General features: G+C 39.4%; 1 protein-coding gene across 1 annotated transcript in view; it reads right to left on the reverse strand.

Moving 5' to 3' along the window:
- LOC108671608 (protein tincar) overlaps positions 1-11,965 on the reverse strand; it is a 74,674-nt gene extending 62,709 nt beyond the window's left edge. Inside the window, exon 1 of the mRNA XM_018159176.2 lies at positions 11,679-11,965. Within this exon, the coding sequence (XP_018014665.2) occupies positions 11,679-11,729 (51 nt within the window). The 5' untranslated portion in view covers positions 11,730-11,965. The remainder of the gene's footprint in view (positions 1-11,678) is intronic.
- Positions 11,966-14,826: the final 2,861 nt, after the last annotated feature.

The raw sequence follows: 14,826 nt of genomic DNA on the forward strand, positions 1-14,826 counted from the left end.
CTGCAGTTGTTGAACTATTATTGGCTTCTATAACTCATCACAAACTTAGTGAAACTCGTCTAGATGAAGCGGTCGTTCCTCTAGAGTGACACTCATCTAAATGGCGTCAAATATACGCCAATTAATGAACCATTTAAAAAAGGTGTAAAAGATTAATGCACAATAATATCCTGTCAATAACGATCGACCTGAACTTCCATTTTTGTATAACATAACATAGTGATGTCGGCGTTGAAGAGTAGGCCTGATGTGGCCTATCGCCGATTCTTGTACTTTTCGTGACTTGTTCACAGAATATCTAAAAACAGATCCTTCGACCGGATCTTTTCAGGACTGACGATAGTTGGAAATAGCTACTATATATAGACTTCCACCGGGTTCGATATGGTGCTAGGCATTTCAAATCTGAACATATATTTTTCCATAGCTTTATCTAGTCTGTTCTTGAACGCGTACATACTTGGAGCGCCAACGATGTCATCGGGGAGGCTGTTCCACATGTCGGTGATTCGAAGCGAGAAGAAATGTCGCGTTGATGTATAGTTTCATGACAAACAAACAATGAAGAACACAAAACTAAGAAAGCAGTCACTATTTTGCCAACGAAGTGTGACGCGTTAGATTTGCAAACCTCAAGAGTGTACGTGATGTGCAAACCTCAAGAGTGTGCGTGATGTGCAAACCTCAAGAGTGTGCGTGATGTGCAAACCTCAAGAGTGTGCGTGATGTGCAAACCTCAAGAGTGTGCGTGATGTGCAAACCTCAAGAGCTGTCTCTTATACACATCTCAAGAGACGTCGCTCAACGCGAGTGTTGTGCAAGAGACGCTGCTAAGCTCGAGTTCCGTGGTCACCGAAGTCCCTGCATGCTGCAGCCCGACAAGCGCGCAAGTTCTGATTGTTCCTGTGGGCATTTCATCAGAAGGAAATATTTGCCTGAAATGGAGGCTTGCTTTCGCATAGCAAAAGCAATCCGGCTGCATGGTCTCCATTCGCATCCATGTCTTAGCCTAAATTCATGTGGCTAGGCATTGTCTGGTTCTCGGAACATAGTCTGAGCAATCACTAGATATCCATAAAATCACTATGTCGAGCGTAATTAACTACGACCTGTCGTGGTTCTTTACCCCGCATGCATTCCACCGAGTACCCATAATTCCATCCCAATCTATCTGATGAGGTTAGCTACTCCATTTCATACTACGAATTTACTTTACTCTACCCGCCTGGACTATCTGCAATATTCCTGCTAGCGTAACAATAGGACTGCTCATAAAACTGAGTTTTTTCGACTGGAACTCGGAAATAAATTCCTGCAGGTGGTCAATGCATGCGAAGTTGAAGTTGGGCTTCGCTCAATGGAGGAGGCCGGGGCTGGCATGAAGAGGTCGGCTTTAGGAGGCGTACCGACGCGGGCGTTCCCGGCGGTCGGGTTGAATTCCAGACGCCGGGAGTGTTTTGCGTAAACATTATTGTCTTTTGTTTGAGTACGTTTTCCATGAATAATGAATCTCAAACTTATGAGATTACCTGAGAATATTGAGATACTCGTTCATGAATGAAAGTATTGTAAAAATATAGTCGTTAATTGTGAACAAATAACTTTTAAAAGTGTGTGATTCATACGTTATCCCCATGCCTCCCCACCACCAGACCGCGGTCCGGAGTGTGGACGCGTAAGTTCGGATGAGGAGCGTAAAGAGTTATTACCGCCAACACCTGGGCCGCAATACGTGAGTCATTGTGATTTGTTTCTACGCTCGATTTCGGATCTACGATAGCTTATAAATGTTTTAGTTTTTGATATGTTGAAGCTGAGATGTCCCTTCCCCTGGACAGACTGATTTACATAGTAGACTGTAGCATAAATTGTCATATTCTTAAAGATTAACAGCAATGATCATAACATAAGCAATAAAATTTATTAAGTATCACTTAAGTATAAGGTACAGTCTACAGATAAGTGCGATCAACCAGGAAGATGGCTGTAGGTTGTGTTGTGTGCTTGGGAATCGTGAAATAGCATTTCGGTTTTGATAATTAAAAATTTTGACATCCGTACTTCAAATTTACGTCAGAGATTGCAACTCCATGTACCGGGATGATCGGATTGGATGCTGAAAATGAAAGAGGTTATCTTATTTACTTCTCTTTCGCGATCATGAAATACATTCATATGATAAAACGCAATAACATAAATAAATTTTGTATTAAATCGCAAATTTACAGATAATAATAAATTAAATCACAAATGTACCGATAATTATGTAATTTTACGAAGTATAATATATATCAAGAAAATCAAATTTATTTTCAGTGAAAACGTGGGGAACTTTTCTTTGTTTTTACATTCTTGCTTGACAATTAATTTTGAAAAGAGCCTCCATTTAATAATAGTTTACGGCGCGTTCGAACCACAAAACATTTCCCTGGTTTTGTTCTCATTTATTGCCTCATTTTCTCCGTTTATAAAGTAGGCAATATCGCGCACTGAGATCTTAATAGCGATTCGAATTCCCACATTATAAACGCATCCCATGAGCGTAAAGACAAGAGGGCTTTATCAGTTCGGAAATTAAAAAATTTTCCTTCAAGCCGTCAACAATAACTGTAAGCTGTTTATTGGTTAAAGACAACAGAAGTTATTTAGTTTAAGACGCCGATGCATCTACAAATAAGTTATGAACCGTTTTGAAATTAATTTGTTCTTAAACGCAAATTAGTTAATTAGTTTCAAGAACTCAAATTTGTCAGATGATAATTTTTGGGATTACCTCTGCCAATGCAAAGAGGTCCAATGTTGAATTAATCAGTTTAGCTAAATTATACTGTAGCTGCAATATCGTAAGGACGTCTTTTTCTATTACTCAATCGTGCGCCACAGTCCTCCCCTTTCCCGCATTATTAAAACAAATCATCCTCGCAGATCAAAACATAAAGTTCATGTTCTACAATCCCTTTTCGCTGCCAGTTAATTAAATAGAGCTTAAAAAGCTTCTAAATAAACTAGCATCCGAGCGTGCCGGATTTTCAGAGCATTGATTCAATTACGCTCGCTGAAAAAACGCTGGGCGAAGTCTCTTGTTCGCACGAAAGCTCTTTAAATAAAATGCATATTGAGTGAACTTAATGTAAGCCTTGCAACATCTCGAGCATTCAACAGAGTAGTATTCTAACGTATACTTTTACTCTTTTTCTAACGTACTCGTACTCTATTCAACCCCGGCAACTATATTTCTATTGATGAAGAGGAAACTTAGAGTGTTTTACATGCCAAAAATACTTCAGCATTTCGAACAATGCAGTCTTGCTGTAATTAATTCAAATAATGGTAGTAATGACAGATTAAGTTGACAGTTGGAGCGAAAGAATTTTTTTATAGATCATAACTACAGGAGTTACCACTTACCACAGCGGATTACGAATAAATGATCGCGCGATATTAGGACAGACATAGAAATGAACTGAACTCAACGCGGAATGTCTCATCGCATCGGGGTACGCAAAAAAGAACAGTGTAGTACTGCAGACAAAAGCCGGGACAGGGATACATTAGATATCTTCGTAGTTAAAATCAAATCAAAAGTAACATAACGGATAAGGTGCGAAATGATGCATATATGATTCCTCTTATAAATAATCCTCCATTTTATCGCTTGATGACATGAATTAAAAACGCACGATTCGACGGATTTTTGCTAAGAGGAAAGTCCCAGCGGAAGCGGCCAAAGCGGCCGGAAGCGGCCACATGCATGCGCTGGTCGTGCGTGCCGAAGCGGAGCGGCGCGGAATGCGGGGCATGCGAGTTGCAAATGATTTGATGACGCCGAATATATGAGAGGAGGGCGGCGTGTGGGGGAGTGGATAGGTATTTCGAGTCCATATATATAGTCTAGTTGGTGATGATATTAACCAGTTACGTGTTAATAATGAAATATTATTGATGATGTTAATCAGTTACTCGTGAGAATGAAATTAATTAAGGCCTTTAAATATTTTTAGAGACCATAATTCGGCAGATATATATTGAAATCAGCGTTTAAAGCGTTCTTAGCGCCCAGCACATATTAACGTACACCAGCCCACATCAAAAGATACTCGTTAATTTTCCCCCACGAAGCATCGGCATTCTATTGAATATTCTTGGCCAGAGCGGCATTTATTTTTACAACACTTCTCTTTAACTTCACTTCTTGTTGTTTGATTGTTTGTCGGCTACAAATCTTACAATCAATATTTAACACACTTCTACCTCTATCTGAAATTTTGTATACTTGCGAAAAGTTGGAGACAATGCATGAATCAATTGACAGAATAAATAATTTTGCAAATTTAAAAAATTTTATTTTTGATATTAAAAAAGTAAAAAAAAATAATTTTGTCTGCTACATCTTTTTTAATCGATATTTGACACACTTCTACCTGTCTGATCGATCTGAAATTTTGCACACTTGTGTAAAATTGGAGACAATGCATGTATCAATTGACAGAATAAATAATTTGAAAAAATTTTAATTTTTTTAATTTTAAAAGTAAAATTTAAAATTTTTTTAATATTGATAATAAAATTAGAAATTCATTGTTCATAAGTCTCTGTATTCATGCCCAAGGATCCATATTATAACATCGAAGACACTGGATTCTTTAGAAGTGTTGTCGTTAAAAAGTAATTGTTAAACGCATATTATTATTATATTAAGGGCACTCGGTCAATCACAATTCAAACGAATAAATATCTGTGCTTGAGGTTTTCATTTATGGCGATGACCTGTGGTTCGCTATATCGTGGGTTATAGGATTAATATGTAGCGCAATTGGAGGGCGAGGCAGGAAGCGATGTCACAAAACTTTATTCATTTTACCGCATTATTCGAACATCATTCAACGGGTTAAAATGTATTAGAAGAACGGCCGCTAAATTTTCATTTTCTTCCTCGTCGGTTAATTACTCCTCACATTACCTCGACCGCTGATGGGGACAGGACCTAAAATTGCTGATATTCTTGTAATATCTTGACGTATAACATCAATACCGAGTCTCGTCGTATGGTATACGGTGCTCCTAAATTATTCATGTAATATTACTTAGAGATGAAATAAAACTGCGCCTCATAAAAGTTCGTAATGCCTACGACGTACGTGGCGCGCATCATTGATTTTCAGACGCGTGCTGCAAGATGACGACAAAGAAATGTCGACGCCATTTACGAGATAAAATTCTCTATTGCTATTTCAGCTCCAGTCGCTCTTAAACTAATGATTATTCTCAAATAATTGAGTTGGATGATCGCACAGATAAAGCATCAGTTACTCGTATCTTAACTTGTTTGAGTTAAATGAATAGCTAATTCCGGTCAAAAACACAATTTCGCAGTTGTGCCAGATACCAAGGCATCACGATGTCAGCACTTCATCATCATCCCAGACATCTTTATATACGCCAAATATCTCTTGAAATCATCACTGAGAAGTCAGCGACAAAGTCTGTAGATCGGCGTATAGGCTATCAGGAAAAGAAAATGTCTTTCTTTGAAGTCGGAAAATACTTATTTTCCCACTGAAAAAATAGCATGTTTCGCGTCCCTGAACTGAGAAATAATCCCGCTAATGGACTCGGAAGGCCTACAATCTGCGCCGCTGCTGGAAGCTGCCTGATCGGGGATTGCTGGACATCGACATTCTTTTGCTCGAATTGGACATAAAATTGCAGCAGTGAACATGAACGCAATTTGTACTAGGGAACATGAACGCAACTTGTATCAGTGAACATGAACGCAAAATTGTGTGATGTGGATGGTAGGTATTGTAGGTAGCTGGTAGGTATTGTATCAGGTCATTGTGTGATGTGGATGGTAGGTATTGTAGGTAGCTGGTTGGTATTGTAGCAGGTCATTGTGATGTGATATCGCAGGTAGGTATTGTGGCAATTAGAGAGGACCGTCGATATTGTCACATGTACGTATACGCAGCGTATATTGAGCTATGTGTGTATTGTGGCATGCGTGTGATGCAGCAATCGAATATCGTGGCATGTGAATATTATTGTAAACTAAAATTACGCCATAAACACGCCACGCAAATTTGACGTATTTTATCGTTGGTAAATAAGTCCGCTTGAATTGAATTCCTGTTAGGAATGTCTATCCGAGACTTCGGTATTTTTCATGACAATTAAATCCGGCAATAGACATTAAATGGAAAAATGGAAATCCGGCATGCAAATCAAATTTAAACATTATCAAATCATTATATGAAAGAAATACGAATATATTGTCGTGAAGCATTGGATCAGATGAGCCACTAGCCTTTTATCACTAGCATCAGCCCCAGCGGTAGTTACAAGACATCCACTTTAACAGGTGAAGCGAGGACCGCTGACGGCAGCTACAAGGCGACGACTTTGCCCTCAGCAGTGCAGGCAGGTGCGAGTTCGAACTCAGGCAGGTGCGAGTTCGAACTCAGGCAGGTGCGAGTTCGAACTCAGGCAGGTGCGAGTTCGAACTCAGGCAGGTGCGAGTTCGAACGCTGGCGCAGACGTCGGTACACACGTCGGTACACACAAGACATCGGTAAAAGGGACACGTTGTACAGGCAGGGGATAGAGTGTTCGCTGACGTTGGAATTGAAATATCGTTTTGCATTATGGATGCAGTTAGGTGCGAATTTGAACGATGACGCAGAGAGACGGCACGCTGGTGTGAGAGAAGCGTTAGGGGTGTAGCCAGGGGAGTGAGTGTAGTCTGGAGTTGGACTTATAATAAGGGTTGGCGCTAGGGCTGCAGGCAGGTGGTAGCACAACCAAGTAATACTCAAGGTGTCTATGGAAGCGCTGAATAACATGATTTCATTCATTTATTCACAAATGTGATATTATGTGGATGCGCCACTTAAATTTTCGAGAAAAGAAATTATCTTCAATCGGTAGAGATACTCGTATGAACAGAAAACTTTAAGCAGAGAATCAAATTGTAACGATTTAAAAATTTTGATTGGTTCATTTTGATTTTATTGATCAAATGATATCTGAAGAAAGAAAGTATTATGACAATATTATTTCTTTCCTGCTTTTTTAAACATATTAAGAACATCATAAAAAATTTGTCAATTGTTACAATTTCTGCTGAACATTATAACATTAAATTTAATTGAACAAGATTTGTATCGTGATTCTAGGTGGCATAGCTTGAACTACACATCACTAAATACTAATGCGAATCATGACTGAACATTACAAGCGGGGATATCTCAATCTCAGTAGTTAGGTTACGTTGAGATAGACGCGTTTGAAATAGATTCTTCCGTCGCGGCAAGCAAGATATCATTTTCCTCAGACTGAAATCTAGTGCATTCACCGAACTTAGTTTTCCTTTATCAATATAGTACACGACCGAAATCTAGTGGATTCACCGAACTCAGTTATCCTATATCAAAATAGTACACCTAATCGGACAACTTAAATTTTAATAAATTAAAAAAAGCTCGGTAACACAACATATAGGGTCCTGTTCTCTCAAGACTTACCGGTAAAATTTAGCATGGCGTTATCCGAGTCTTGGCAACAGATTCCTTACCCCTCTACCGCCGCGTTCCGGGAACATAACTTTCAACTTAATAATTATGCGTAAACTATTGAGTGTGTAGCAACCTGAGGACGTTTGTACGCAACAGAGAATATTTTTAAGTTGTCGTACGTGGCGGCAACCATCAGTGCAAGTCATTTTGCGCTCACTAGCATCGTACCCTTTTTAGCGCATTTTCTCATTTATGGAAAAAATGCACTATTGTGCTCGCCATGTCCGTCTGTCTGTCTGTCCGTCTTTCCGTCTGTCCGTGACCTCAAGTTATCGTCGACGAGAAAATGCGCTCTCTGTCACTCACTGCAGTGAAGTGTGCGTGATGTGCAAACCTCAAGAGTGTGCGTGATGTGCAAACCTCAAGAGTGTGCGTGATGTGCAAACCTCAATAGTGTGCGTCATGTGCAAACCTCAATAGTGTGCGTCATGTGCAAACCTCAATAGTGTGCGTGATGGACAAACCTCAAGAGTGTGCGTGATGTGCAAACCTCAAGAGTGTGCGTGATGTGCAAACCTCAAGAATGTGCGTGATGTGCAAACCTCAAGAGTGTGCGTGATGTGGAAGATTTTCAATGCACGGCATTGCTTTGGTTGCGGAGCATGCGAGTGCTTCAGCGGCCGGACCAACGATGGCTCCTGCCTAAGAAATAACGAGCGGCGAAGAGGCCGGATTTCAGTTTGTGGTTCCTATTCCACTTCATCATGACACCCGGCATAGCTGGACTGCGCTTTTTATGAGATAAAAGAGACGTCCGTATTAAGGATACTCCCAAAAGGTTACTGGTGCTATTCGGTAGATAACAATAAATAGGGACGCGATTTTTAGTCATAGGAATCGAATTGTCAGATCTATAGGACAAAATTTATTGAACAAAATGGCTTTGAATCTTCGCGATTTGGATCACATTAGATGTTTGTCCGAACCAACAGAATTGAGTATTAACTTTTATTGATTGTCAATCAAGTTAACGATTCATAGCACGCCTCGCCGATTGGCGATTTCACCCATCACTCACAACGAGCGGTCTTCTTCAGTAACTTGCCTCCACCAAAGGCGGAGCTGCAAATTGAATGATCACGAGAAAAGGACAGTGAAATTTCACCGATGAATTTGCGACGTCCGTAGAACTTGCAGCTGCTCGCATGAGTGATCACTCACTTATCGGGGCTTCGATGGAGACGAATGTCGGGGCCGCGAATTGGAATGGCCGGTGCTAGCCATTTGGAGGGAGAATTTTTCAAGAAATGCACTGCGCGTTTTCTTGCTGAAAACGCCGATTTATCTTCCTTGTGATAAGTACTAGAGCAAATGCCGGAATCAGAATTATATAACTCTAGGTCACGTGTAAAGGGCAACGCTATACTTGCACCAATAGACATCGACACGAATTTTCAATTATAGTGCTACGTGGTGCCAATTGATGGTCATGTGGCATGTCGTGTAAAAAAAATTGCAGCAAGAGGTGGCACATAAAGGGCAAGTGCCATCTTGCAGCGCCTGTTCCTAAAGGGCTGCAGTTGCTGTCATACAGAAGAAGCCCACGAGCTGAATTAAGCAGAGGATTTTGGGTCAGCCGCCGCACAAAATGTTGCGGTCATTAATCCTATCAATTTTTAGAGACATTTCAAATTCATTCAACTCGAATGACTGATCCACGTTGTACCGTAATATCATCATTTATTCTTCAAATCACCAAAAAAATACATATAAACGCTGCTCCAGAGCGTGGTTATATCCACGATAAATATATGTAGATGACGACATTCGTGCATTAACATCACATTTTAACGAATGAAACACTCCGGAATTTAAGTGCCTTCTTAGCCGCGCGTACAGTACGCTCGTGTATATGGTACACGCACGTGTCGTGCACGCCTGCCGTGGTTGTGCGTGAACAAATTGGATTTCCCATGTTTTGCACGCATTTTCCTTATAGAAATGGTGAGGGATTATTGACCGCCGACATCATGCACATGCAGGAGGAACGCACACTCGGCCCGAGTGTGCGCTTCCGTCTCCAACTTTTCAGTCTAAACTCGCGTAAACGGCCAGAAATTATTCGTAAACTTGTTCACTTTGTAATTACGATGATGAGATAACATTTGCAGTCATCGTTGTAAGGCTTGAGCTTTCGTTCAAGCAGAGACACAGATACATTACAACGTCTTAAATTTATTGAGCGAATGACTGGCACCGATTGCAAAATTTAAGTTCATGCAGGACCTGGATTTGTAGCGGTGCTGAATGCAGATGAAGTCATCCCATGCAGCGCATATAGCATAAAATATTGCCTTTTAAATTAAAAAAAACTTGAATAAAAATATCGCATTAAATTTTTGTTTTGTTCTAATGTATGTTTCAATGATTATTAGCGAGGAAAATATCACTATGATTATTTACTTCTTATTACCAAAAGAAGTACTATCTGTACATACCGTGAAGTTTATTTTCAAATTATTAATAAGAAAATGCTTTTTACTCCTTAAATAAAGTTTATAGAGTGCAGAGATACCGTACATAATTACACTTAACATTGTGATACTCTGCAAACTTGACGAGGATCAATACATCGATGAGAAGAAAGAACAAAGGAAGCCTTAAATTACAAGATTTCTTAGATTATGAGCACATCTTCTACAGATAAATAGAAATTTGTGCATGTAAAATTCATAATTCCTGTTATGCATAATACAAGGGAAAACCTAATGGCATACTTAGGCGTAATATGCATGCAGTAGCAGGCGGCAGCATTTTAGCGCTCTGGCTGCCGTGCATGTGGCTTAGGCTGAGAGAAAACCCTTGAAAAATTCATCTACCACCGCTTGAAGGTTGTCCATCCTTGATATTTGATACCGGACTTTACCTGCGGGGGCATAACACAACGCTGAGGTGCAACAAACATTTATGAGTGCAATATATATTGTATACAAGCATCTCAGAAAGTATACCCTTCGCAGAAGCCTAATGTTGGTTGAACGTCTGATGGAGTCTCAAAAATGTTTTTAATAAATTTGGTCGGTCATTGAAATAATGGCGCTAAGTTACTAAACTCTAAGATATATTCAAATTAAAACATCATGCAAGATGAGTCCAAGATTGAATAAACTCATTGAAAATTTCCGTGGATTCTAACGCAGATATCTACAATACATAGCCATTCACGTAGATATCAACGGGTATACAAAATTTTCTCGGCGAGTTCTTAGATTTTCACTGGGAGATGGGTTAGGGTAGCTAACTAATTAAAAACACTAATTCAATAACTGATAGCACATACAATCGTTAATAATTTTTTGCAAAGGACAATTATTTTCTAAGCCCTTTATACAATCGTTCAAAAATGCGACTTCAGCTGGGTAGCTACTTGTCAATAAGAAAAACGCATTCTACCGAGCAGAGTAACCTCAAGATCATATACAGCGTCAAGCTCTACTACAAAAGTAGTAGAGCTTGAACTAATTGAAAATATATTTAAGGTGTCTCAGCACTTCAATATGTAAAGATATATATCAGAGAATCCTTTCACGTCACTGAATGCCATGATTGACTAAATAAGGCAAAGTCAATGATGGATCGGATATTTATAATAGCGGTAAAAAATAACCATGCGTAACCTACACTTGAACTACACTTGAAAATCACAGACCAGGTCCAGTTGCAGTAAGGGTCTCATGGGGCAGCTATTTAAGAGGCTCTTGAGCGCTCGAGAGGCAGGCAAATTAAGGAGGCACGTCAGAAGCTGGTATTGTAGCAAGTCATTGTGTGATGTGGATGGTAGGTATTGTAGGTAGCTGGTAGATATTGTAGGTAGCTGGTAGGTATTGTATCAGGTCATTGTGTGATGTGGATGGTATATTGTAGGTCTGTCTCTTATACACATCTAGATGTGTATAAGAGACAGCCGTCTGTCCGTGACCTCAAGTTATCGTCGACGAGAAAATGCGCTCTCTGTCACTCACTGCAGTGAGTTCTGAGTTATGTTTTTGGGAACTAAGGCTTGTGACAACATTGCTCCGGTTACTCATGTCAGGGGGTAGAGGGTTTTAATATCACTAACTTATCCTAGCTTATAGCCATGCAAGCTAACCCAATAATATATATTACCTTGGCTCTGCGGTCGTGTCGGTAACGGTCTTCGTCGAGTTCGCGGGTCATTTTATTCCAGCTCAGGAGTTTCGGGAGAGAAGAGGCTAGCCAGAGCCAGCATCAGAAAGTTTCATTTCCTCTAGAAGCAACTACGATTTAAATTTATCCAGGGACTGTTAAGTCCTAGTAATATAATATTATCTGAACTTCACACTCAATAAACACAAAGATTTTGAGAAATCCTTTTTTCCAAACGTGGAAAGAGCAATACTTCTGGATACGTCACTACTAAGGACACAGCTCTGAAAAACAAATCAGCTTGATGAACAGTCGTTCCCCAATTTATGTTTTAAACCAATTTTACATACCAAAATAAGTAAGATATACATACCCTTTTCACAAACGTTCTATAAATTACTACACTATATCCCCCACGTAGCCTAAGAAAAAAATTCATATTATCCCCAGAAGAGGGGAAATAAGTAACCCCCTGTTGCCAAGCACTAATGTCCTAAAAGTGCTGCGATCTACACGCCCTTTAATGGGCGCCTAACAGAACGTAAATCCTACCCCAAATACAGGACGAACTTAGGCTTAACAATGAACGCCGACTAACCGGTCCAATTAGATTATAAGAGGCGGCCTAAGTTTTCTGACAATAACTAATTTCACAATGAGATCAGATTTAAAGCTGAACTAAATATTTCTTTAATTTCTTCTATATTTATTTAATGTTCTTTCTTTCAAACGGTAACAATTCAGAAGTGCTCACTTATGACGGATGCTTGCTCACAATAAGTATGTTGCTGACGCCCAATAATCTATTCCAGCAGATGTATTCTTCTATCACATCAAAGGAAAACTATGTCTTCGTTGTTCCCCAAATAACGCGACTATTAAACATTAGGTGAATATGACACATTAAACGGAGAAAACGAATGGTAAATATGATGAAGGAAATACAATATACGAACGGTAAATATGATGCAATGAGAGTGGATAACAAGAGCCCCGAGAGGTAAGAATAGCGCGGGAAACGAGAGATCGTGAGTTCATCAATCACAACTCATCAAGTAAATTTCGAGTCTTAATTTACACGCATCTACTCATAATTTGTTCTTAACATATGCTAAAATTAAAAGAATTATAACAAAAGTGAGGAGAATGCTAGAACTAAAAGAATTATGACATCAAATGAGGTTGTTCAGCGCGAGCAGAGAAGCTCTAGAACACCCCTCATGATTTCTCACGAGGGGTCCAAAAATAAAAACTTTCAGGAGTCTTTTTAATTTAGCACGGCAATTACTGTACATTCAATTAGTCATTTAATCATCGTGTGAACAAGGGACAAGGTAACACACGTGGAACGGGAAAACTATGTTCAATACCACCTTAATGATTGAAGTGAGGTAAAATTTTAGTGCTGACATTCAAATTTTGATCACTCTTGATCACAGCACGAGTTGAGGATTGTTTGCTAATTTTTTCAACTGGTGCTAAAACGCGAATCAAATTTCCGGCGGAGAAAATTTTTTGCCCCAGTTTTAATTACCTGATCTACTTCAAGATTTTATCTAATATCTGGGATATGATAGGATATTTTATTGGACTACAATACAAATGAAGAGGAAACAAAACCTCTTGCATAAGTGAAAAGACTGCTGGGACAATGGGTTAGACAGTTCAGTCAAGTTGTCGTATTGATTTCATAAGAATTTTCTTGTTATTATCAATCGTGTAATTATTTAGGAATAATTTAAACTCTAAATCAAATTAAGACCAAGGCCAACACTTTTATACTGATTATTACGCTGATGAGCACCGGCATCGAGGCATATGTTAGGCAGTGTTTGATCGCCGGCACTAAACAAAGCATTACGCGCACCTTAATTAGTTTCTGAAAAAAAATGTTATCTAGCACATTTTCTCTGTCAAATGAAGTTTTTATACTTCACAAAAAGTGTCAATGTTTAGGGCTGCATATTCAGACGATAACTAGATAAACAAATAAATTATGAATACATCAATCAATTCTACAAGATATTTTCCGCATTGTACATATGGCATGGGACACTTTAAAAAATGTAAATGAAAGCAAATCTGGAGGTTTAGGTTTAAACTTTAATAATATCCAACTCAACGGCGTCAGGAATCTAAAAAATTGTTCACTGCACGGTACTTGCACACACGAACTTGAAGACAGTTAATTCCCGACTGCCGTTCGAGGGGTTAGGTGCTGGCGCTGCCGCCGGCTGGCTCCATGTTGCAGCGTACGACAACTGCACAATAGCTTGTCGACTGCATCCAAAAGTGCAGTATAGGCTCATTCGTTTCCCCTCAACGTTGGTAGGAATTACATTCATTTCTGTACCTATTGCGGCTGCTCAAATGAAAAAATTTAAATCATCAATCGATTCAAGGCTGTATGTTCAAAATAAAAAATAATATGAATGCATTAGAAATTCAATTACATATCCAAGAAAACCGCGCCCGAATTTCAACTGCCAGACGAAAAACTAAGCTATACGGTCATGCAGCAACGTCTCTGGCACTTATACTGCCGGAGTCGCTACCGGTTTCATGGCCGGTCTCCAAATTCAATGACCAAAAAAATATCTCCCAAACTAAGAAACGCAGCTCGATGAAACTTGATAAGCGTATTCATTAGGACGTAACGGTGATGTTTGGCTCGTGAGAATTTTGTACATTTCACCTTCATTCGTGAAGTACTATATGTATATGGAGCTACGGGCCGCATAACTGCGCTCGTTAGTTTGGGAGATATTGCTTGGTCGTTGAATTTGGAAACCGGCCGTTAAAGTGTCCGAGACGTCATGCAACTTCCCTGTTGCTCCTAAACAAAGACGATTGCACATACGACGCTATTAAACAATTTTAGTGTGAAATTGGATCAATCACTTCCTTCAGATGGCATCAGACAATAATTCAAGTAAACACATATCAGTGCATCTTGAGCTTAAAAGATTTCTGATACATGAGATCTGCATCGTTTCAATGACAGTAATAGTGTCAGGATTCAGTGTTATTGAGGAATAGGCACAGTTAAATCGGTAGCCGAATCTTGTAATTTTCTTGACTTGTCTCCTGGAGATCTAGAAACAGGCAATTTGACCAGAGTTCTATCTATAATTGACGTTAAAACTAA

This window comes from Hyalella azteca, unplaced genomic scaffold (genome assembly GCF_000764305.2).
Source record: "Hyalella azteca isolate HAZT.00-mixed unplaced genomic scaffold, Hazt_2.0.2 contig17699, whole genome shotgun sequence".
NCBI classification, from domain to species: Eukaryota; Metazoa; Arthropoda; class Malacostraca; order Amphipoda; family Hyalellidae; genus Hyalella; species Hyalella azteca.